General features: G+C 40.4%; 1 protein-coding gene across 1 annotated transcript in view; it reads right to left on the reverse strand.

Annotated features, from left to right (window-relative positions):
* Positions 1-2,806: 2,806 nt before the first annotated feature.
* The window catches only part of macrod2 (mono-ADP ribosylhydrolase 2), a 1,158,848-nt gene continuing 1,137,294 nt past the window's right edge, over positions 2,807-24,360 (reverse strand). Inside the window, exons 17-19 of the mRNA XM_061960241.1 lie at positions 21,489-21,527; positions 9,893-9,964; positions 2,807-3,761 (exon numbers count right to left, since the gene is read on the reverse strand). Coding sequence (XP_061816225.1) covers positions 3,739-3,761; positions 9,893-9,964; positions 21,489-21,527 — 134 coding nt within the window. The 3' untranslated portion in view covers positions 2,807-3,738. The remainder of the gene's footprint in view (positions 3,762-9,892; positions 9,965-21,488; positions 21,528-24,360) is intronic.

Here is a 24,360-nt window from a genome sequence, read left to right on the forward strand (position 1 = left end):
GTCACTATCTGTCTAACCATGCTGAACACCCTCTCTGATTATGCATTGCTGTGTGGCACGCACAAAAGTGCTTTCATCAAATGCACTAGATGGCAGCATTGTCCTGTTTAAGAGTGTCACAACATTACTGTTTACGGCAGACGGACTGCTTTACTGTAGACGTTCTTTATATTGTGGGAAAGCGGACTCAGGTCCGCATGGAGCTGGAGGGGGCGTGGCCTACAGCTCCGCCTGAATTTCGGGACATTTTCGGGAGAAAATTTGTCCCGGGAGGTTTTCGGGAGAGGCGCTGAATTTCGGGAGTTTCCCGGAAAATCCGGGAGGGTTGGCAAGTATGCTTTTTTGTGAACTTCTGGATCTGCCTCCCGGGGACCTTTTGGCCATGGATACCGGCTGCTGGGTCTCTTCCACACCATAGTCCGTTTGGAGAGACTGGAGGAGATGTGGATGGGCGGCGGAGCTAGCGTTGAGCGCCGGGACGGAGAAGCTTCACAGTGTCTTGGCTGAATGAGCAGGTATCGGACACCTCGGTCTTCTTGGGCGTATCCTCGCTCATCCATGCAGACCGAGAGTTGGTGGGCGGCCGAGGGTGGAGTCGGCTTTCTTGGTTGCTTTGTTGGGTCTGCTCCTGTCTCTGGCCATGCTCCCCCCACCTCAGCAGACGATGGCGTGGAACACCGCAGTAGCCACCACAGTGTGTATGTTTTAGTTTTTTTGTTGTTGTTTTACTTCTGTGGCTGTGTAGAAGTGGCTGGTTGCACCAGCTCTGCTCTTTTAATGTCTTAAATGTCCTTTGTCTTCTTTGATGTTTCCCTCTTACACACATGTTTATGTGTGCTATGGCTATGAGTGTTTTTTGTTTTTCCTTGGCCTCAGTCTGGACCCTCTCTCCAGGGGACCAGGCTTATACTGAGCGTTTACCTGTTTCTCACCTTTTTTGTAAGGGGCGCCGGAAGTTGGCAGACCCGTCAGCGATCCTGTTCTGTCTGCCTGTAATGTTTGTCTGCTCTTCAATGGGATTGTGCTAAAAATCGTAATTTCCCCTTGCGGATTATCAAAGGGGAACATTATCACCAGACCTATGTAAGCGTCAATATATACCTTGATGTTGCAGAAAAAAGACCATATATTTTTTTAACCGATTTCCGAACTCTAAATGGGTGAATTTTGGCGAATTAAACGTCTTTCTAATATTCGCTCTCGGAGCGATGACGTCACATCAGGAAGCAATCCGCCATTTTCTCAAACACCGAGTCAAAACAGCTCTGTTATCTTCCGTTTTTTCGACTGTTTTCCGTACCTTGGAGACATCATGCCTCGTCGGTGTGTTGTCGGAGGGTGTAACAACACGAACAGGGTCAGATTCAAGTTGCACCAGTGGCCCAAAGATGCGAAAGTGGCAAGAAATTGGACGTTTGTTCCGCACACTTTACCGACGAAAGCTATGCTACGACAGAGATGGCAAGAATGTGTGGATATCCTGCGACACTCAAAGCAGATGCATTTCCAACGATAAAGTCAAAGAAATCTGCCGCCAGACCCCCATTAAATCTGCCGGAGCGTGTGAGCAATTCAGGGACAAAGGACCTCGCTAGCACGGCAAGCAATGGCGGCAGTTTGTTCCCGCAGACGAGCGAGCTATCGACCCTAGCTTCCCTGGCCTGCTGACATCAACTCCAAAACTGGACAGATCAGCTTTCAGGAAAAGAGCGCGGATGAGGGTATGTTTACAGAATATATTAATTGATGAAAATTGGGCTGTCTGCACTCTCAAAGTGCATGTTGTTGCCAAATGTATTTCATATGCTGTAAACCTAGTTCATAGTTGTTAGTTTCCTTTAATGCCAAACAAACACATACCAATCGTTGGTTAGAAGGCGATCGCCGAATTCGTCCTCGCTTTCTCTCGTGTCGCTGGCTGTCGTGTCGTTTTCGTCGGTTTCGCTTGCATACGGTTCAAACCGATATGGCTCAATAGCTTCAGTTTCTTCTTCAATTTCGTTTTCGCTACCTGCCTCCACACTACAACCATCCGTTTCAATACATTCGTAATCTGTTGAATTACTTAAACCGCTGAAATCCGAGTCTGAATCCGAGCTAATGTCGCTATAGCTTGCAGTTCTTTCCGCCATGTTTGTTTGTGTTAGCTTTACTATGTGACGTCACAGGAAAATGGACGGGTGGTTAAAATCAGGCACTTTGAAGCTTTTTTTAGGGATATTGCGTGATGGGTAAAATTTTGAAAAAAACTTCGAAAAATATAATAAGGCACTGGGAACTGATTTTTAATGGTTTTAACAATTCTGAAATTGTGATAATGTTCCCCTTTAAAGTATTTCTGATTCTGTTAAGAAGAAAATAACCTTTTCCACAGTATGTGAAGCACTCACCTATGCTTGACCTGCCAGCACTCTAAATGGCGAATATTCCAAATAAAGTTGCATGCATACAATTTTTTTTTACCCGTTAGTTTGTTGATGCGACAACTCCATTGATGTTGAACGCAACTTTTATGTCAACACTTGTGAGCTTTTCTCAGTGTGAGCGGGGTTTTCTGAGGCAAGAAGGTCTGCCATGCATCTCCAATTGCAGGAGGGGAGCCTCAGAGGTAGCGTGATCACAAGACGCACTAATTGTTCCCATCTACCCAGAGACGACCGACTGATTGCTCTGTTACCACAGCTCACGTATAATGTATAAGCTGAGGTAATGCTAACTGTAGCCCATGCAATTAGACTTAAATAAAACATGAGCTCCTGTCATGGTGCAAAATTAGATGGGTGTCATATAAAAACCAACACACGGATCTCACTTGAATCTTTATTAGTTCTTACAGTTATATTTAGCAAAGCAAACATCAAAGTATGAAGGCATCATTTCTTAGACCGTAACCCATTTGGTGTGTCGTAAATCATACAGATCATTAAACTAACTAAAATCGACAAATGACGAGGATTACACGTACTAAACAATGTAATCTAATAAAAAATCAACCTATGATTCATATTCAAACCATTTGATGTGAAATAAGGCAGATTCTTCAGTATAATTAGACAATCTGATAAGGAGACAAGCAAAATGATTGTGACTTTTGTTCAAAGCAAAATGCTGGCATGCATTGAGAATGGTGAAGAAAAGACCAAGTAGGTGGGAAAGGAAGTGGGCTGGTCCATTTGTTAGAAGACAATCACATCCTTTTTTAGCGTGCGTGGATGTAGATGAATTAAAAAAAAAAGTTGAGCGGTGATTAGAGAAGTTCAGAAGTGGTCTAAGGGAGACCTTGGTGTTATCATCACGGTACCGGCTGGTGTGGCTCAGCAAGGGAGCTCGTTTATGGCATATATAGATGGAGATTTGGAGACTTCGACGAGTGTGAAGCATCACTCAGCCTGGAGTGCCAGCATGCTCCCCTAGTGGGCGTGGCTCGGACTAAGAAACTCGATCACATTCGACTGGCACAATAACAACGTGATGACACAGTGAGGTATGGCTCATCCTTTCTGGTTGATATGTTTTTAAGTCCTCCCGGAAGGTTTCCAAAAACGCCATGACGTCAGAGCTCGGGGGCGTATTGACTAAAAAGAACTAAATGAAATTGGAAATGTGAATGTTGACTGAATATGTCCTGGAACTGTGACAGCGCTCGGACCGCCATTGGCTTTGTCTGACACAGTTGTGAATGGCCTTCGCTCAGCTTGCTGGCTGTCAGATGAAGTTGATTGTCCTTCCCTCGGGCGGTCATTCTTTCTTCTCAGCAGCGTCTGCACACAAAACAAAGTTATTTTCCGCAAAAGGATTCTTGCTGGGCTTCAATTTTGGTTTCTGAAATGCATTTATACGTCCGATATTGTTGTGTAGACGTGCGCTTCTTTTTTGTGTCTCAAACAGAAGTCAGGCTGTCTCAGTGCAAACACAAAGTCGTTAGATGTCACTTCTGGAAGTTGGGACAAAAGTTTGAATGTCCAGTTGAGGCCAAAATTTGGTGCATTTGCAAACAGCTAAAATTATGTACAAAGCAAACTATAACCTGCTACCCAAGAATGTACAACAATTCTTCTCAACAAAAGAGGAGAAATACAACCTTAAAGGAAAATCTAATTGAAAACATTTGTATGCTCATACAACACTTAAAACATTTAGTATATCAGTATGTGGAATTAAATTATGGAATGGATTAACCAAAGAAATCAAACAATGCACCAATATGATTCACTTTAAGAGACTGTTCAAACTAAGTGCTCACAAAGTACACAGAACCCTTTTTTTTTATTAAGACTAATATTATTTATGTATTTATAGGGACGGCGTGGCGCAGTGGGAGAGTGGCCGTGCGCGACCCGAGGGTGCCTGGTTCAATCCCCACCTAGTACCAACCTCGTCATGTCCGTTGTGTCCTGAGCAAGACACTTCACCCTTGCTCCTGATGGGTGCTGGTTAGCGCCTTGCATGGCAGCTCCCTCCATCAGTGTGTGAATGGGTAAATGTGGAAGTAGTGTCAAAGCGCTTTGAGTACCTTGAAGGTAGAAAAGCGCTATACAAGTACAACCCATTTATCATTTATTTATTTAATATTTGTTTACTTACTATGGTATATTATTTATTTATTATTTATTTGTTCACTGCTCTGTTACAGAGAACAAGGAAATTGGATAACATTGCTATGGTATGAATTCAGGGTAGGATTAAATAAGCTCTGCTTCTTCCTACTCCTCTTCGGACGTGCTGTAATGAAACAACTGGAATTGTGGGATACATTACATTGTATCATATGCATATTCGAAATAAACTGAACTGAACTAAACATTTTCATATTCTAGCCAATTTCTGTGTTAAAGTGGATCTAAAGTAACAGGAGACTGTCAGACAAAAAAATTAAGCATTTGGTATGCTTTTATATGTCCAAATGTATTCATATTAACACTCTTACTACTTACATTGTCATACTCAAAACAGACATATACAATGTTTTACATCTATAGTTGATTAGAACGCTCATGACTATCCTCAAGGTTACACAATTTATAGAATTATGCAACAGATTGCTCAAAATTAATAGGTTAACAATTATGCATAATTGTTAAAACCAATGAAAATGAAACTTTGTCTTTAACTTCTGTATCTTGATATGTTGTCCTTTTCCAGTCATAGGATAACTAGTCAAATACCAAACAATGGTTTAAAATCACTATAACTCAACATTTCGCGAGGGAATGAATCTTCTCCAGCTGAGGCGTTGACATTTTTTCACCGAGGGCCACATACTGAAAAATGAATGATTGCGGGGGCATTTTGACGCATTTTGTACATTAACCCTTAAAGTTAAAATTTAAAGTCCCAACGATAGTCACACACACACTAGGTGTGGTGAAATTATGCTCTGGGAGGTAAGGGGAGCAGTGAGCAGCAGCGGTAGCCGCGCTTGGGAATAATTTGGTGATTTAACCCCCAATTCCAACCCTTCATGCTGAGTGCCAAGCATGGAGGCAATGGGTCCCATTTTTATAGTCTTTGGTATGACTTAGAGTACATTTTGGACTTATCTTTTCAGTCCAATGTTTGCTCTATTTTTGGCCATGACACTTCGAATGGAAATATTTGTTTCCTTATAGTCAATAGTGACAAACAGTCGATTTGATACATTGTATTATTTTTCTCCATAATAAACCATTTAAATTAGAAAATGCATGATTATATTGTGTAATGACTTTACAGTTAAACAATTAAATTATAATTGTAGTCAATTGGACTTTTTTATCCATGATACTAAACTACTGGGTTTGGAATCTGACACAGCAAAAGATAAAGCAAAAATGTGTTTTATTACTAATCTTAAGTATATTCTAGCCTCATCTTTACCCCAGTACCCCGGCCCTTTAATATTAACTACAGTATATAGACTTAGACAAACTTTAATGATCCAAAAGGGAAATTGTTCAAATTATATAATATATAATATGCAGTAGATAACAATGTTATTACATTTAAAACAACAAAACAAAACTGACTTGATTGGGCATTCAAAAGGTTGAATAAAAAAACAAAAAAAAAACATGGCACGTTTGCTATTTGTATTTAAGACTGAATTGATTGAGAGATTTGCGCAAACCAAGTACAAAAAAATCTGATTCCAGAACATTTTTGTACAGTCTTATTAGTCTGAGAACTTTTTCATCCTGGCTCTACTCAATTGCTATTAAATCAGAGGTAGTCCCAAATGTTTCCACTGAGGGCCGCACACTATAAAAACCAAAACATGCGGGGGCCATTTTGATATTTTTTATTTTCAAAATTAATACCGTAGAGATTTTTTTTTAACCTTTAGGGCTTCCCTGGTCCTGGGCCTCAGTCTTAAAAATGGTAAATATAAGTCATATAATGTATATATTTTTTTACGCTTAAATCTCGATCTATTTGTCAAAATAACGGTTACTTTTTTCTTTTGTGTTTTATGTCCTTTTTGTTTAAGAAAACCTATCTTTTATGGAAAACAAAATATGGAATACTTTTCCCCAAAAATATGTGGAGTATTTGATGTGTAGTATTTGGAACCTTTGATACAACATTGATTTTGATTATTATTATTTTCTAGAAATAAAGCAGCTTGCATGGCAGCTTTCTGTTACTCGTGCCAACATATTTGTATTGGCCGGTATAGCTCGGTTGGTAGAGCGGCCGTGCCAGCAACTTGAGGGTTGCAGGTTCGATCCCTGCTTCTGCCATCCTAGTCACTGCCGTTGTGTCCTTGGGCAAGACACTTTACCCACCTGCTCCCAGTGCCACCCACACTGGTTCAAATGTAACTTATATATTGGGTTTCACTGTGTAAAGCGCTTTGAGTCACTAGAGAAAAGCGCTATATAATTCAAATAAATATAATTCACTTCACATTGCAATTTGATGTTTGTTCTTTCATTCAACTTGTTTATGTTTTTTTTTGTATACATATTTTTAGACTGTGCTAGGGGCCGTTAAAAAATTAGCTGCAGGCTGCAAATGGCCGCCGGGCCACACTTTGGACACCTCTGTATTCAATTATGTATGCCCCAGAGGATTAAAGATGCAAAAAACAATGTACTTTAGAACATGGTCAGCTATAAAAAGAAAACTAATAATAAATTAAAAAAACATTGTTATCTTAGCTTTTGTGTAACTTATAGGTAACAAAGCATTCTAATATACCCCTCATTAACAATTTATTTATTTAATTAAACATGTCTAAGGGGCCAATACAGATCTAGCTGTGGGACGAAAATGCACACACCCCTGCTCCACCGTGTTGACATTTCCCATCATTTTACCATGAATTGATTAACGTGGACCCGACTTAAAGGCCTACTGAAACCCACTACTACCGACCACGCAGTCTGATAGTTTATACATCAATGATGAAATCTTAACATTGCAACACATGCCAATACGGCCGGGTTAGCTTACTAAAGTGCAATTTTAAATTTTGCACGAAATATCCTGCTGAAAACGTCTCGGTATTATGACGCCTGCGCGTGACGTCAAGGATTGTAGAGGACATTTTGGGACAGCATGGTTGCCAGCTATTAAGTCGTCTGTTTTCATGGCAAAATTCCACAGTATTCTGGACATCTGTGTTGGTGAATCTTTTGCAATTTGTTCAATGAACAATGGAGACAGCAAAGAAGAAAGCTGTAGGTGGGAAGCGGTGTATAGCGGCAGGTGTTGTGCCGGATAACGCACCCCCGCCGTAGAATGCACCCCCTGACTGTTGTGCCGGATAACACAGCCGGTGTTTCATTGTTTACATTCCCGAAAGATGACAGTCCAGCTTTACAATTGGCCTGTGGAGAACTGGGACAACACAGACTCTTACCAGGAGGACTTTGAGTTGGATGCGCAGACGCGGTACCGTGAGTATGCATGCAGCTGCGGCTTCCAAACATTTGATCGCTTGCCCGTACGTGTGTGCCGCTATGTGCATGTTACGTACGTAACTTTGGGGACTTTGGGGAAATATATGTGCTGTATGAACTTTGGGGAGGTGAACGGTACTTTGGGCTGTGGGATTGAGTGTGTTGTGCAGATGTTTGAGTTGTATTGGCGGGTTATATGGACGGGAGGGGGGAGGTGTTTGTTATGCGGGATTAATTTGTGGCATATTAAATATAAGCCTGGTTGTGTTGTGGCTAATAGAGTATACAGTATATATGTCTTGTGTTTATTTACTGTTTTAGTCATTCCCAGCTGAATATCAGGTCCCACCCGCCTATCACAGCATCTTCCCAATCTGAATCGCTCCCACTGCCCTCTAGGCCTTCATTCTCACTTTCCTCATCCACAAATCTTTCATCCTCGCTCAAATTAATGGGGAAATAGTCGCTTTCTCGGTCCGAATCGCTCTCGCTGCTGGTGGCCATGATTGTAAACAATGTGCAGATGTGAGGAGCGCCACAACCTGTGACGTCACGCGCATATCGTCTGCTACTTCCGGTACAGGCAAGGCTTTTTTATCAGCGACCAAAAGTTGCGAACTTTATCGTCGATGTTCTCTACTAAATCCTTTCAGCAAAAATATGGCAATATCGCGAAATGATCAAGTATGACACATAGAATGGACCTGCTATCCTCTTTTAAATAAGAAAATCGCATTTCAGTAGGCCTTTAAACAAGTTGAAAAACTTATTTGGGTGTTACCATTTAGTGGTCAATTGTACGGAATATGTACTGTACTGTGTAAACTGTACTGTGTCATATAATGTATTCTCTTCCGTTGCAATCTACTAATAAAAGTTTAAATCAATCAAAACCAAGAAAAACAGTGATAGATACATCACGTGTACTATAACATGATGTAAAGTATACTCAACTTTATGTGAACAGTTTGGAGAAGTCCCTTTTCTTTTCCAGCATGATTGTTCCTAAAGGCCATTAAACACATTCGTGATGAACTAGAACATATTGCTGTTGTGAGCCAGCAAGGCTTTCTGTCAGGTCTAACATTAGTGATCTCCACTCTGACACACTCTGGACATTTCCCAGAAGAATGAAAGATGTTATAGCCGCCAAGGGACCAGCTCATTCTGTCTTTTCTTCCATTTTTACCTCTTTAAAATCCTGCCTTCCAACATCAACCTGCATGTTTTTGATAATTAATTCAAATGCTAGGAGTCTGTAGTTTAAATTTACCACACACAAAATCTTCATAGCTGCTGCCTAGCTTTTTATTTCCCTGGAAACGGATGAGGGTTGTATCAGAATCCCATTATTTGATTCAAAAATGAAAGGGGAACATTTGCTCAAAATTGTAGGCGCTCTGCAGGCCGACATTGAAATTACATGCCCTGTTATTATGCCCAAATCTCCCGGGGACCTGAGTTTAACACCAGTGTAGTATCCTAATCAAATGTGATTTATTTGCATGATTATTGCCCCTACGGTCTGTCTTGTCTGCATCTTGAAATAATATGTATTGCACACTTGATTTATTGAATGTCTGATAGCGGAGTTTGCAGGCCATTCATCACACTCAATCTCCAAAGACGCGCTGACACGTTTATACCAAAATATCAGGGTCAGAGCTGTGGATCTGGAATGAGGGAGGGGGAGCATTTACAAATGCATTTGGCCCTGAAGGTAGCGCGTACAGACTGACTGCCTGATGTCTTTGCCTGCTAAGACTCCAAGATGGAGACAGATGGGGAGAAGGGGGAGAGCTCTGCAGGAGAGACGGCGCATAGAGACGAGGAAGGTGAAGCTGTGTCGCATTCGGCTGCACAGCAGGCATCGGCTCATTTGGCTAAATAATTCCATTGAAACCTTAGGGATGAAGTGAATTTTAATTTAGCAGCTGTGGCCTCTAACGTACCTCTTTTTTTTGGAGTTTTGTGAATGGATGTGAGTGCATCGTCCATAATCTTCTTACCTTTGGACTTGATGCTGTCAGTCTGAGTGGATGTCGGTTCCTCTGAGCTCTCAACTGGATCGTTTTCGTCCTCTAAACAAGAGCATGGGAGGGAAAAGAGAATAAGCAACATGTGGAAGCACGGTTGTGAGTTCAAACCCCGGCCGAGTCATACCAAAGACTATAAAAATGGGACCCACTACCTCCCTGCTTGGCACTCAGCATCAAGGGTTGGAATTGGGGGGTTAAATCACCAAAATGATTCCCGGGCGCAGCCCCCGCTGCTGCTCACTGCTCCCCTCACCTCCCAGGGGGTGATCAAGGGTGATGGGTCAAATGCAGAGAATAATTTCGCCACACCTATTGTGTGTGACAATCATTGGCACTTTAACTTTATGTTTTTACCAAATCCTTTAATATCCCCTCTAATGCTGACAACATTGACATCTATTTCATAGTTCTGGACCTAAAATGATGTATCTAGGTTAAATTCCCCCATACTTGCCAACCTTGAGACCTCCGATTTCGGGAGGTGGGGGGTGGGGGCGTGGTCGGGGGTGGGGCAGGGCGTGGTTAAGAGGGGAGGAGTATATTGACAGCTAGAATTCACCAAGTCAAGTATTTCATACATATACATATACATATATATGTATATATATATATATATATATATATATATATATATATATATATATATATATATATATATCTACATCCTGAAAATATGCAAACAAAACTGTGTTTGGATAATTGATACTTCAAACTTGCATAAATAAATCTTAAGGAATATAACATAACTTGGCTTTTGAGAGCTTCAAAATGTAATGAATAAAATGCTAAAGTTGTTGATAAACAAGCAATTATTTTAATAATTAAATATGGTCATTGTAAATGAATTATTATGATCATTTAAAATTAATTATTTCAAATATGTTTATTTTAATGTATAATTCTATGGCTGGATGTAATAAGGAGTCAGAAAAAATACAAATAAAAATACAATTAATTTTGATGTTTTTAGCAAAATATAGTAAACATTTATTTAGTTTTTTGTTTTGTTTTTTTAATTAATAAATATATTTATTTTTAGGTAAGATAAACATAATAATACAATTTATCTCTCGTCTGGATGATTTAGTTCTTGTCACCCTGTTGTCCTCCCGTCGTGAAAAAAGGCTGTCCTCACTCAGGTCCGCATGGAGCTGGAGGGGGCGTGGCCTCCAGCTCCGCCTGAAAATCGGGAGATTTTCGGGAGAATATTTGTCCCGGGAGGTTTTCGGGAGAGGCGCTGAATTTCGGGAGTCTCCCGGAAAATTCGGGAGGGTTGGCAAGTATGAATTCCCCCCAAGTGAGTTTAAGCTTGTTTTTCAAGACGTTTTAAGACATTTTTGAACTCCCAATTTTAGTTCCAAAATGTGGTTGGGCCTGCTGACGTCACCCACAAAAGACAGGAGATAATTTCATATTGAGTACTATGTGTTTTGGTAGCATCTTCATCTCCAATCACGGTATTATTGGGAAGAATTTGAAGGAATTAGAGGAGGGGTTCTTAACCTTTTTCACTTCAGTGCCAAACTTTTCCACTACTACAGAGGGTCCGGGAGGTGGCAGTAGTGGGGCAGTACAAGTACCTGGAAGTCCACTTGAACAGCAGACTGGACTGGAAGGACAACAGCAAAGCTGTATACAAGAAGGGCATGAGCAGACTCTTTTTTACTAAAGAAGCTTAGGTCCTTTAATATGTGCAGCAAGCTGTTGGAGATATTTGTTCAGTCTGTTGTGGCCAGTGCCCTGTATTTTGCAGTAGTTTGTGGGGGGAGCAGCACCAGCAAAAGTGACTTAAACTGATCCGGAAAGCCGGCCAAACTATTGGCATGCAGTTGGAGGCGTTTGTGTCAGTGAGGGACAGGAGGACACTGGACAAACTGCTCGCCATCATGGACAATCCTGCCCACCCACTCCACCAGACAATTGAGGGACAGCGGAGCACATACATACTCTAACAAGATCCTTCAGCTTCGTTCCCACAGTGTTTGATTCAAGAACTCCTTCATTCCGCACTCCATCCAGCTGTATAATCACTCGCCATACAGCAATAGATGATATCTGTCTATTACCTGACCACTTGTATGTTAGTTACCTCTCTTAGTTCATAATGTATATTTTCTGCTGGATCTACTCTCTATTTTATGCTGCCCTTTTTTTTTTGCTGCAGCTGTTACATATACTGTAATATTGTACATGATAATTGGGATTTTTATATATTAGATATAATATATAAAAATATAATATAATATAATAGTATAACATGTCAATTTGTATTATGTACTGTATATATAATATGCAAATATTACATATATGTTATATTTTATATTGCTACTATGGTACATTTTTAGTCTACTTTATACTTTGTGTTTTTGCCCTCTTTTTGTGACTTTGTGTGCATTATCCTTTCCATCCTTACCCTTTCCATCCTTTGTAACTGAGTTCGTGTTTGGAACAATTTCCCTTGTGGATCAATAATGTTTGTCTAAGTCAAAGTCTAATAACTCTGAATTAGTAATCTTACTCTTGATTTGAATCAGATTTGTATTCAATAATTATATCTAACGTGCATACAGTTCGGTAGGATTAACTTTGTTAAATGATATAAAAGCATGTCTATGAATATTCTCATTCATCCAGGTCGTTGCCATCAGGGCATTCAATCGATCCCAAGTGGATTGTTTGGTTTGTTTTAGAAGACGTTTCGCATTTCATCCGAATAGGCTTCATCAGTTTGTGCTCATAGACTTAAATTGGTCAGATCTAGCGGTTGGTGCCAAAACCCCAAATATTTATATTCCAAAACCAGGAGGGTGTGCCTGGGCAAGGAGGGTTTCGCCCTATCGTAGTGACAAAAAACAACTGTTTTAATGCAAATGAGCAATCTTACTATCTAAACCAGGGGTCCCCAAACTTTTTGACTCGGCATTGGGTTAAAAAAATTTGGCCGGGGGCCAGGCTGTATGTATGTATGTATGTATATATATATATATATATATATATATATATATATATATATATACATTGTCTTTATAATCCGTTTTGTCATTTAACATCAATTAACATTGATGTTCATCAACATTTAACATTGTCACGTTATCGATTGGAAAATAAATTTTTAGGTAATATGATTTGCCTGAGCTGCTAGGAGACACCAAGAGTAACAAGTGGTAGAAAATGAATTAGAAAGGAAAGAAAAAAAATAAATAAAAAATTAAATCGGGGACTTCATGTGGGCCGGATTGTGGGGCGCCGGATCCGGCCAGCGAGCCGTAGTTTGGGGACCCCTGATCTAAGCCAACACGACAGTCGTTGAAGCGTAATTTCCCCTCGTTAGCATTGATGTATTGTGGTGCAGAACGATCGTTGTGGATCGACTACTACCAGTCCAACATATTCGGAATCCCCCAAGTAAGCATTCCATTCAGTTGCAAACAAATGGCACAAGTAGCATTCGGGTCACCATCTGTGACCAGAATGTTTCTAACTCCTGTTATTTGTTGGAGGCTAAATTGTAGAGTATTTTATGAATGCTTGAAAGGACAGTGTTGTATGTGGGAGACAGGTGGTGTTGCAGACCACCCCCTCTGTTCAGGGATGGTTTTTCAACCTTGACATAGATGGCTTCCCTCACTCTTTCGTACCATCCGTCCTCCCTGTCCAGAATCTGTACATATATCTTCTTAAAGAGGACGGTGTTAGCCGTGAACTAGCTACGGCAAGAGATAAACCAGCAACTGCGTCAACAAATTAATGGCTTTTGAGTTGGTAATGCACAACACAATGCGATAGGACACCAATCTGTACCGACTATTTGGGTCCCACAACAACCTTAAGAAAGTTAATGACTTCACTATAAAAGTGGGTGACATTGTTATCACCAGGAAGGATGAGGTCACCTACCTAGGTTCCATTCTAGAGGCTAATCTTTCCTGTGATAAAATGGCAACCAAGGTAATCAAAAAGGTCAACCAACGAACGAGATTTCTCTATAGAATCTCCTCTCTGGTCAACAAAAGCACCATGAGGATTCTGGCGGGAACTCTCGTTCAACCCTTTTTCGATTACGCATGCACCTCCTGGTACCCTAGCACCTCCAAAACCCTCAAATCTAAACTCCAAACATCCCAGAACAAGCTAGTCAGATTACTTCTAGACCTCCACCCCAGATCCCACCTCACTCCTACCCACTTCTTCAAAGTGGGCTGGCTCAGCGTGAAGGACAGAGTAAAACAACTTGCACTGAGCCTAGTCTATAAAATCCGCTACACCTCCCTGATACCGAAGTACATGTCAAACTACTTCCTTAACTTAATGACCGCCATAACCACAACACCAGGGGGAGCTCCACTAACCACGTTAAACCCAGATTCCGAACTTACAAAGGTCTTAACTCATTCTCTTTCTATGCCACATCAATGTGGAATGCGCTCCCAACAGGTATAAAAGAAAGTGCATCTCTATCCTCCTTCAAAACCGCAATAAAAGTTCACCTCTAGGCAGCTACAACCCTAAACTAACAACCTCCCCGGATTGTTAATAATCAAATGTAAACAATCAAATGCAGATACTTTTTCTTATGCCTTCTGATCTCTCTCTCTCTCTCTCTCTCTCTCTCTCTGCCCACTACTTGCTGTCCATATCCTACCAAGTCAGACCTACACTGTTCCAATATCCATTTCTCTGTTCTCAATTGTTGATGACTGATGATAACAACCAAACCTAACCCGCGCCCCTCCACACCACGGAATGTAAATAATGTAAATAATTCAATGTGATTATCTTGTGTGATGACTGTATTATGATGATAGTATATATGATAGTATATATCTGTATCATGAACCAATTTAAGTGGACCCCGACTTACACAAGTTGAAAAACGTATTCGTGTGTTACCATTTAGTGGTCAATTGTACGGAATATGTACTTCACTGTGCAACCTACTAATAAAAGTCTCAATCAATCAATCAATCAATCAATCAATCAATCTATAAAAATATGAACAATCATATTACAGTATCTGCAAAGTATTAGCCCACATTTCAAGTTTTGTTTGTACACAGCAAGCTTGACAGTATATGCCATTGTACGAACAATAGCAAAGTTTGCTGCATGTATCACCATCAGTAATATAGTGACTCACTTGATGGACAATTGTGCGTTTGGTCCAGCTGGCCGGGGACATTTTTTCCGGTTTAGTTTGGTTAAACACACCATATGTGCTGCCATTGCTTGGATCCAAGTTCCACATTTGCAGTTCTGAGTCACGCCTATCTCAATCTCTCAGCTTCCGTCTGCTCCAACGTTTTAGCCTCATCGAGCTCACTAAGGTTCTGTAAGCAGCAGTTGATCCTCCGTATATTCAGATTCAAAAAGATAGTCGTCTTCGTTGTCTATTACCAAGTCTGCCATGGAACACACTGGCTGTTTTTTTTCTGGAAGTCAGAAGTGCGCTGCTATGGAAACTGTGCTGAGGAAAGACGTTCCGGTAATGCAAAAACATGACCAAATTGCAGTAAATGTTGTACATATTACATATTGTTATAAATGTGTTACTACAATATATATTTACTTGCAGTGTGTATATAAACGTTTGATGGAGGGTTTTAAAGTTGTTTCAGAGGGCTTTGAAGGCTATAACGGTGACTCTGGTGACTTTTAAGCGTTTTTTTTTATCATGTTTAAAATCCTATTTAAAAAAAAGACGTGTGTTCCTGTCTCTCATAATGATTGTGAACAATAGGCGAAATTCCCAAAAAAGTTCAGTTCCCCTTTAAGAACAAGTTTGCTGTGAAGTGACCGACTCACCAATGTATGTTTTCATAAAATCACTTTACAAAATATGACACATTTGGGTGTGTTGTGATTGATCGGTACAATTGTTAAAGCAGGAGATTTCAAAGTGTGACACAATGCGGCCCAGTATGAGATAAAAGCTATGTCTACATTAAGGCGGATAACCCCTTAAACGAAAAATTATTTAGCCTAAGCCTCGTTTCAGCCACACTAAACCAGCGTTTAAGGTTACCCACCTTGGATAATTTTTTACACGGGTAAGTGCGCCGTCTATTTCTTGAATCTCATTGATCATTTACAAACAGAGTTCGGAGAGGAAGTGACGCCAGAAAGACCGCGCCCCAAACAGGAAGTGACGTCAGAAAGATGGAGGCGAGTCATCCAGACATGCCCGTGTGCAAATCACTTTAAGAGAAGCAAACGCGCGGTTGCAGCTATTTTGGATACAACACATCTCAGACAGCAACATAGACGGCCTGGAAGAACGGCAGCCTGGTGGAATATGTTTGTCAACGAGTGTGTTGTGCCAGCTGAACGGCAAGAGAAATTTCAAATTTCCAGGGCAGCTGTGTTTCTACTTAGTGAAAAACTTCATCCATTTGTCGAAGGGGAGACAACGACAGACTACGAAAAACAGCGAATACATTTGGACTGGCAAAGCAGACTATTACTAGTTATTGTCCACGATGTATGTCGAGCGATTACTCAACGTCTAGTTTTGTACTCCATAACTATTGTGAAGCCATGAAGTGGTTGCATCCGTCAAGTACGACCGCCAATTTCAGTCTCCAAGCACAGTGTCCTGAACAGATATCTATGATTGTTGTAAAATGTTCTTTATCACATTGTTTACTTCCAGACGTCCATTAAAGATATGATTCATGTATGATGGCTCAGGTGTGATTCACTACAATAGTCTAACAGCTGCTGATTGTGAGGCAAGCAAGGTTTACTGTTAAAAGAAATGTAGCAAGAGTCTACAAACCCTGTTTCCATATGAGTTGGGAAATTGTGTTAGATGTAAATATAAGCGGTATACAATGATTTGCAAATCCTTTTCAACCCATATTTAATTGAATGCACTACAAAAACAAGATATTTGATGTTCAAACTCATAATTTTTTTTGCAAATAATAATTAACTTAGAATTTCATGGCTGCAACACGTGCCAAAGTAGTTGGGAAAGGGCATGTTCACCATTGTGTTACATGGCCTTTCCTTTTAACAACACTCAGTAAATGTTTGGGAACTGAGGAGACACATTTTTTAAGCTTCTCAGGTGGAATTCTTTCCCATTCTTGCTTGATGTACAGCTTAAGTTGTTCAACAGTCCGACGGTCTCCGTTGTGGTATTTTAGGCTTCATAATGCGCCACACATTTTCAATGGGAGACAGGTCAGGACGACAGGCAGCGCAGTCTAGTACCCGCACTCTTTTACTATGAAGCCACGTTGATGTAACACGTGGCTTGGCATTGTCTTGCTGAAATAAGCAGGGGCGTCCATGGTAACGTTGCTTGGATGGCAACATATGTTGCTCCAAAACCTGTATGTACCTTTCAGCATTAATGGCGCCTTCACAGATGTGTAAGTTACCCATGTCTTGGGCACTAATACACCCCCATACCATCACAGATGCTGGCTTTTCAACTTTGCGCCTATAACAATCCAGATGGTTCTTTTCCTCTTTGGTCCGGAGGACACGACGTCCACAGTTTCCAAAAACAATTTGAATTGTGGACTCGTCAGACCACAGAACACTTTTCCACTTTGTATCAGTCCATCTTAGATGCGCTCAAGCTCAGCAAAGCCGACGGCGTTTCTGGGTGTTGTTGATAAACGGTTTTCGCCTTGCATAGGAGAGTTTTAACTTGCAACTACAGATGTAGCGACCAACTGTAGTTACTGACAGTGGGTTTTTGAAGTGTTCCTGAGCCCATGTGGTGATATCCTTTACACACTGATGTCGTTTGTTGATGCAGTACAGCCTGAGGGATCAAAAGTCACGGCTTAGCTGCTTACGTGCAGTGATTTCTCCAGATTCTCTGAACCCTTTGATGATATTACGGACCGTAGATGGTGAAATCCCTAAATTCCTTGCAATAGCTGGTTGAGAAAGGTTTTTCTTAAACTGTTCAACAATTTGCTCACGCATTTGATGACAAAGTGGTGACCCTCACCCCATCCTGGTTTGTGAATAACTGAGCATTTCATGGAATCTACTTTTATACCCAATCATGGCACCCACTTGTTCCCAATTTGCCTGTTCACCTGTGGGATGTTCCAAATAAGTGTTTGATGAGCATTCCTCAACTTTATCAGTATTTATTGCCACCTTTCCCAACTTCTTTGTCACGTGTTGCTGGCATTAAATTCTAAAGTTAATGATTATTTGCAAAAAAAAAATGTTTATCAGTTTGAACATCAAATAATTTGTCTTTGTAGCATATTCAACTGAATATGGGTTGAAAATGATTTGCAAATCGTTGTATTCCTTTTTTTATTTACATCCAACACAATTTCCCAACTCATATGGAAATGGGGTTTGTACATTGAAACACAGGGTAAGGTTACACTTCCAGGTCAGAGGTGACTATGACGCCTGTGCTAGGTCGCATTGCGCCGGCGGACGGAGGGTGGGAGGGGGTCTTAAACAACCATTGTGTGTGTGTGGACACGGATACAGTTAGGTGGGATTTACCCTGGATAACCTTAGTGTAGAAGGGCCCAAAAGCTTTCCCCTCCAAACTTACTGATTTTCTGGGTTGTACAGCTTTTTGTGCGGCTTTTCTTCGACTGTCATCGTAAACATACAATCGATTCAGTTTATAAAAAAAATATATTTATATATCTACATTATATATATACTATATATTTATATATGTGTGTTTCTCCAGCTGCTGCACCGCTACTGAAGTTTTTTGCAGTTCCTTTTAGTGCACCTCTCACCTTGATGATTTATATAGCATTGTCTGTGATTCTATTGTTGTGTTATAATATTGTACAAGATATAACATTGTTTTTAATCATCACTACAACAACTTCGGTTCAGCAATATCTTCTTCTTAAGTCTACTTTTAAGAAAGTGGGATTCACGCCTGTTTGTAATGGTCAATACTAGCTTCAGCCCACACAACCACACATACCAGTGCCTTTATAAGTGCATGGGACCACAGTCGAGGGTTGTGCAGGTACACACACTGAAAGGTGCAAAGAATGTTGATGGATGAAAAGCTGCAATATACTTGACAAAGAATATGGTTGAGTGATGCCTTGGCACGTATAGATCTTATGTGTAGTTCAAAGTAGTCGCCTTTGACACCGAATTCTCATCTCACTTTGTCCTCATATTTGTTCAATGTCAATTACTCCATCGTGAGAACTTTATTTCATCCATGCATCCATTTTCTATACCTCTTGTCCTCATTAGGGTAACGACTGAGGTGGAGCCTATCACAATTTACTTTGGGAAAGAGGTGGCGTATATTCTCACAAGGCAACCCTCCAGCATTTCGCAATGTTGCGATCACGCAGAATCATGCAAATTCAACCAATCACCGCACATGTAGTGCATCCTTGCAGCTTTGTCCAATCCCCGAAATTTCTTCAAACATTTTGGCCAATCATCTTCGTTTTGCCAACTGAATTTGTCAAAACTGCATGTCCCTGCAACATGGACCACCCACGTCTTCCCACATGTTACCGTCAATTAGTACTGCGTATGTGTGACAGAAAATGTGTTTGTATGTGATATTAAGATTTTTAATTACATATTAAAATACAATCAGTACATCAATCATTGTATATGATATTGTAGTGAAAAGAACACTAGGTAGTTAATTAGTGAATAACGGGTGGGAGTGAATACGTTTAATTTCTTCCCACTCCTTTTTGGGTATGAAAAACCTAATCATTATGTATTGTTTACATTTATTTTGATTAAAAACGATTTTTAGCAACAGATGGTTGTCCAAATCTGACGGGGAAAAATGTTGGATAATGCAGGGTAAAGTGACAGAAATTAACCCTGTGCAGAAATGGACATTCATCAGGAAGTGTTGTGTAAGACAGTGTTAAAAATAAAACCATCAAAAGCAATCTGCTTTTGTATAAAGTTAAGTTAGGTTGAATGAAATTATTATGATTAGTAATTATTTGTATTATTATTATTATTATTATTATTTATCTATTAAGGTATATCAAAAATAATAACGAGCAACATTTAATTTAAATATTGTCGATGTGGCCCTCCAGCAGTGCTCGGGTTGCTTATGCGGCCCCCGGTAAAAATTAATTGCCCACCCCTGTGTTAGAACATGAACGAAGGTTTACCATCAACCAGCACTATTCAATCGGGCACCATTGAAATAATATAGTTTGCACCACAGTCACATTTGTAATAATATGAGCAGATAGAACATGTAACAGGCCATGGACGTGAGTCCAGTAGACAGATTATGTGGGGTCCTGTAAAGGACACAGAAATTATAATGCGTATGACAGGTACTGCGTTTTTCTTTCATTTCTGTCTGACAGAAGCTGAGAACAGAATGCCTGCCTTACCAACTCACACACTAAAATGTCACCAGAACTGAGTTAGTAACTACCAACAATAATGTTCATTATATAGAATATATTAAAATATACTTGTGAAAAAAGTGAACCTCAATTTGCGAACTCCTCTATATACAAACTTTTCGATTTACAAACCACAGGCCAAATACAAATATGCTTATGTTTACGAACCTTGTTTCGTTGTACAAACGTTTCATTCACCCATTGAGCAATTTTGTGCCAGTCAGTCAACAGAGCACAGTGCTGCTGTTAACCTTTTTATAACATGTTGCTGTTTTTTTTTATAACATGTTGCTGGTTTTGATAGCTCAATATGAGTCCAAAAAAGCAGTGAACAAACATAACAAGGCCTGCTCAGTGGTCTTGTGGTTAGAGTGTCCGCCCTGAGATCGGTAGGTCGGGAGTTCAAACCCCGGCCGAGTCATACCAAAGACTATACAAATGGGACTCATTACCTCAGCATCAAGGATTGGAATTGGGGGTTAAATCACCAAAAGGATTCCCGAGCGCAGCCATCGCTGCTGCTCACTGCTCCCCTCACCTCCCAGGGGGTAGAACAAGGAGATGGGTCAAATGCAGAGAGTAATTCACCACACCTAGTGTGTGTGTGACTATCAGTGGTACTTTAACTTTAACTTTAACCACAGTGTTGTCGACACAATGTCGAAAAAACACTGCATAACTAAATGATTTTTAAAGGAATACAGAGGAAGAGCCCATTATATTTAATCACAAATTTGCCCCCACCCCAAAAATAGTTATTTTAGCCTAATTTTTTTCATTTGCGAGTCAAATTAGGTATTTTTGCCAAATCCTCTCCTCCATGCAACTTGCCAGCATTGGAACAAAATAAACCATGATGTGCAAATACCATATGGTTGAACTAATACTAAAATATTATAAGTCATATTCAAATGCAATTATGTCTGTACAAAATGTAAATAAAAATAGTCAGTATTTCCATTCCCAACCTTGTCCCTAATGCCACAAAGGTATTTTTACTGAAGATACTATCTTAAAATATTCTTTTGAATTGGATTTATCGGTATTGCATTCCTTTTCATAGCCTTATTGCTATTATAAAGTGTGATCTTTCAAAAGCAAGGGGAGTGACAGAAGAAATGATGTGGGCAGTGGACATCAGTAGAGGCTTCTCTTGATTGTCAAGAGGCGTTAATACATCCATCCACCTATTTCCTCACCTCCATTGCTGGTGCCAGTCTCAGCCGTCTCAGAGACATCTGTAATGCGAAGCACACACATAAAAACATGTTATTGTAAGATGCAAATTAATGCCTTGCATGTGTTATGGTAATAATGTACACCTAATAGCCTCTCATGCTTGGAAATACAATGCTTTCCTTGAATTGCACTTAAAAAAAGAACAAAACATACTCGAGAGTGGAGAGCGATGCGTGCAAAATTAATTACAAAGTGACATCCCTGTAAGGCAGCCTGCAAAACCCCCCTTTGCTCCAATCCTCCCTCCGCATCCTCTATACGGCCCGTTATCTCTGTAGTCACACAACTCCTTCCTCTTTCCTCACTCCCCGAGCAAACCTCGCTGCTTCCCCCTTTTTTTGCAGCAACAATCAGGCAAACAAAGCACACCATAAAAATACCTGCTCTTCACCGGCAGCCTGGTGGCGCAGCGGCGACGTGAAATACAACCGCTTAGCTATGTAAGGAAGGAAAAAAAGCATTTTGCAGTCTGCAGTGGACGTCAAATAATCTCCAAAAGAAAGGCTGCAGCCAGTGTAAATGAACGGTGTGCTATAGGATGCAGACTTTGGAGTAAACAATGACATAAAGCAATGTGTCTCTTCTATCACCACATCTTTCTTTGTGTTGTTTGCTTGCTCTCAGTCGTCACCTGTCTTGCTTGTGCCAGGTTGCATCATTGTTTGACATGCGGCGTTCCATTCTCTGGAAATCTTAACCTTTATTGCTACTAGCTGTCTTGATCAAAAATATATTCTCCCCGAAACAGTCTGTAGTTTATCTGATGCAACAATCTGAAGTGAAGTTTTTAATCCCCGATAGTCCAACAGCAGGAAGGATGAAGCAAAAACACTTTTTTGGTGTGTGTGTGTGTGTGTGTGTGTGTGTGTGTGTGTGTGTGTGTGTGTCTGTGAGAATGTGTGATTTAGTTCTAAAGCACAAAACTACCCAGAGGGGATGTTAACAATCTACAAAGCAAGTTTAGTGCTGAGGTTTTAGAAAGGCGGCGTCATTGCTTAAAAAGAGGCCAAATGCAGAAGAAAATACAATAAGTGTCCATGCATCAATTGCAATTAGAGCCCTACACTAATAGCATATGCACTTATGACATAACATCGAAACAAAAACCAATAATAATTCAATCAAAAGTTGCTTAGGGTATCAATACTTTGGGCCATAACTTGATGCAGTGACGTGCGGTGAGTTTCATGACTGGTGAGGCACTGACTTCATCACAGTCAGATTTACAAACATATGAACCCTAAAGAGTATCTTATTCACCATTTGATTGGCAGTAGTTAACGGGTTATGTTTAAAAGCTCATACCAGCATTCTTCCCTGCTTGGCACTCAGCATCAAGGGTTGGAATTGGGGGTTAAATCACCAAAAATGATTCCCGGGGGCGGTGCCGCTGCTGCCCACTGCTCCCCTCACCTCCCAGGGGGTGAACAAGGGGATGGTCAAATGCAGATGACACACTTCACCACACCTAGTGTGTGTGTGACAATCATTGGTACTTTAACTTAACTTTAACTTTACACATACAAACTGTAGCACACAAAAAAGCACATGTAATTAAAAAAAGGTTATTATGGTCTTACCTTTACTTATAAGTGTGGAAACAGTGGTGTTCGTGTTAGAGGAGTTGTGAATGAATGAAATATGAAATCCGTGCTGCAGTCTGCAGGTGTACCTAATGTTGTGTCCCTGCAGTCGTTCACGTACGGCTCCTCCAGCGCGAGCATTGTTGTTTTTGCACTTTTTGGCTTCTTGTTAAGTTTTTTTTGGGTGGATTCGGTCTTGCACATGGAGGGTTTGGGTGTGGCTTTGGTTGGTGTGGCGCTCCCGTCGGGGGGTGCATTAACCGGCACCAGGAGGCGGGATTACTGCGAGCATCAGCCAGTGCGTCTTCGCAGCAGTTTTATGATTGCTCAGCACAAGAAATACGTTACACAAATACAGTTGTTGACAAAATACACTGTACATTAAATACCTCAGCTAACTAAACTATGGAAATGTATAATATAATTCATATAGCAATACGGTCTCACTGCACAGCAGGCCAGCAGTTAGCGAGTCATTGCGCAATCCATGTTGAGGCACTGAGTGACGTGCCTCAACTGGCTGCTGATCACCGCACCGTCTCTTCTCAGTATTTGAACGGCAAATGTGAAAATTCAGCGATTTTGAATAAAAATAATCTAAAACTGGTGAAGTTAAATGGAAAATAACTTTATAGTATAATCACTGGATACATATAACAATTTAATAAATTTTTTTTCTTTTTACATTTTTTTTCTTTCCATGATGGCAGGTGAGGCCCCGCCTCACCTGCCTCTAGTGACCGCACATCACTGACTTGATGTCACCAACATATTGCAAACCTCAAAACCAGTGAAGTTGGCAGGTTGTGTAAATCGTAAATAAAAAGAAACTACAATGATTTGCAAATCCTTTTCAACCTACATTCAATTGAATAGACTGCAAAGACAAGATACTTAACGTTCGAACTGGAAAACGTTGTTGTTTTTTTGCAAATATTAGCTCATTTGGAATTTGGGGCCTGAAACATGTTTCAAAAAAGCTGGCACAAGTGGCAAAAAAGACTGAGGAAGTTGAGGAATGCTCATCAAACACTTATTTGGAACATCCCACAGGTGAACAGGCTAACTGGGAATAGGTGGGTGCCATGATTGGGAATAAAAACAGTCATTCACAAACAAGGATGGGGCGAGGGTGACCACTTTGTGAACAAATGCATGAGCATATTGTCGAACAGTTTAAGAACAACATTTCTCAACCAGCTATTGCAAGGAATTTAGGGATTTCACCATCTACGGTCCGTAATATCAT

Source organism: Nerophis lumbriciformis, linkage group LG02 (genome assembly GCF_033978685.3).
Source record: "Nerophis lumbriciformis linkage group LG02, RoL_Nlum_v2.1, whole genome shotgun sequence".
NCBI classification, from domain to species: Eukaryota; Metazoa; Chordata; class Actinopteri; order Syngnathiformes; family Syngnathidae; genus Nerophis; species Nerophis lumbriciformis.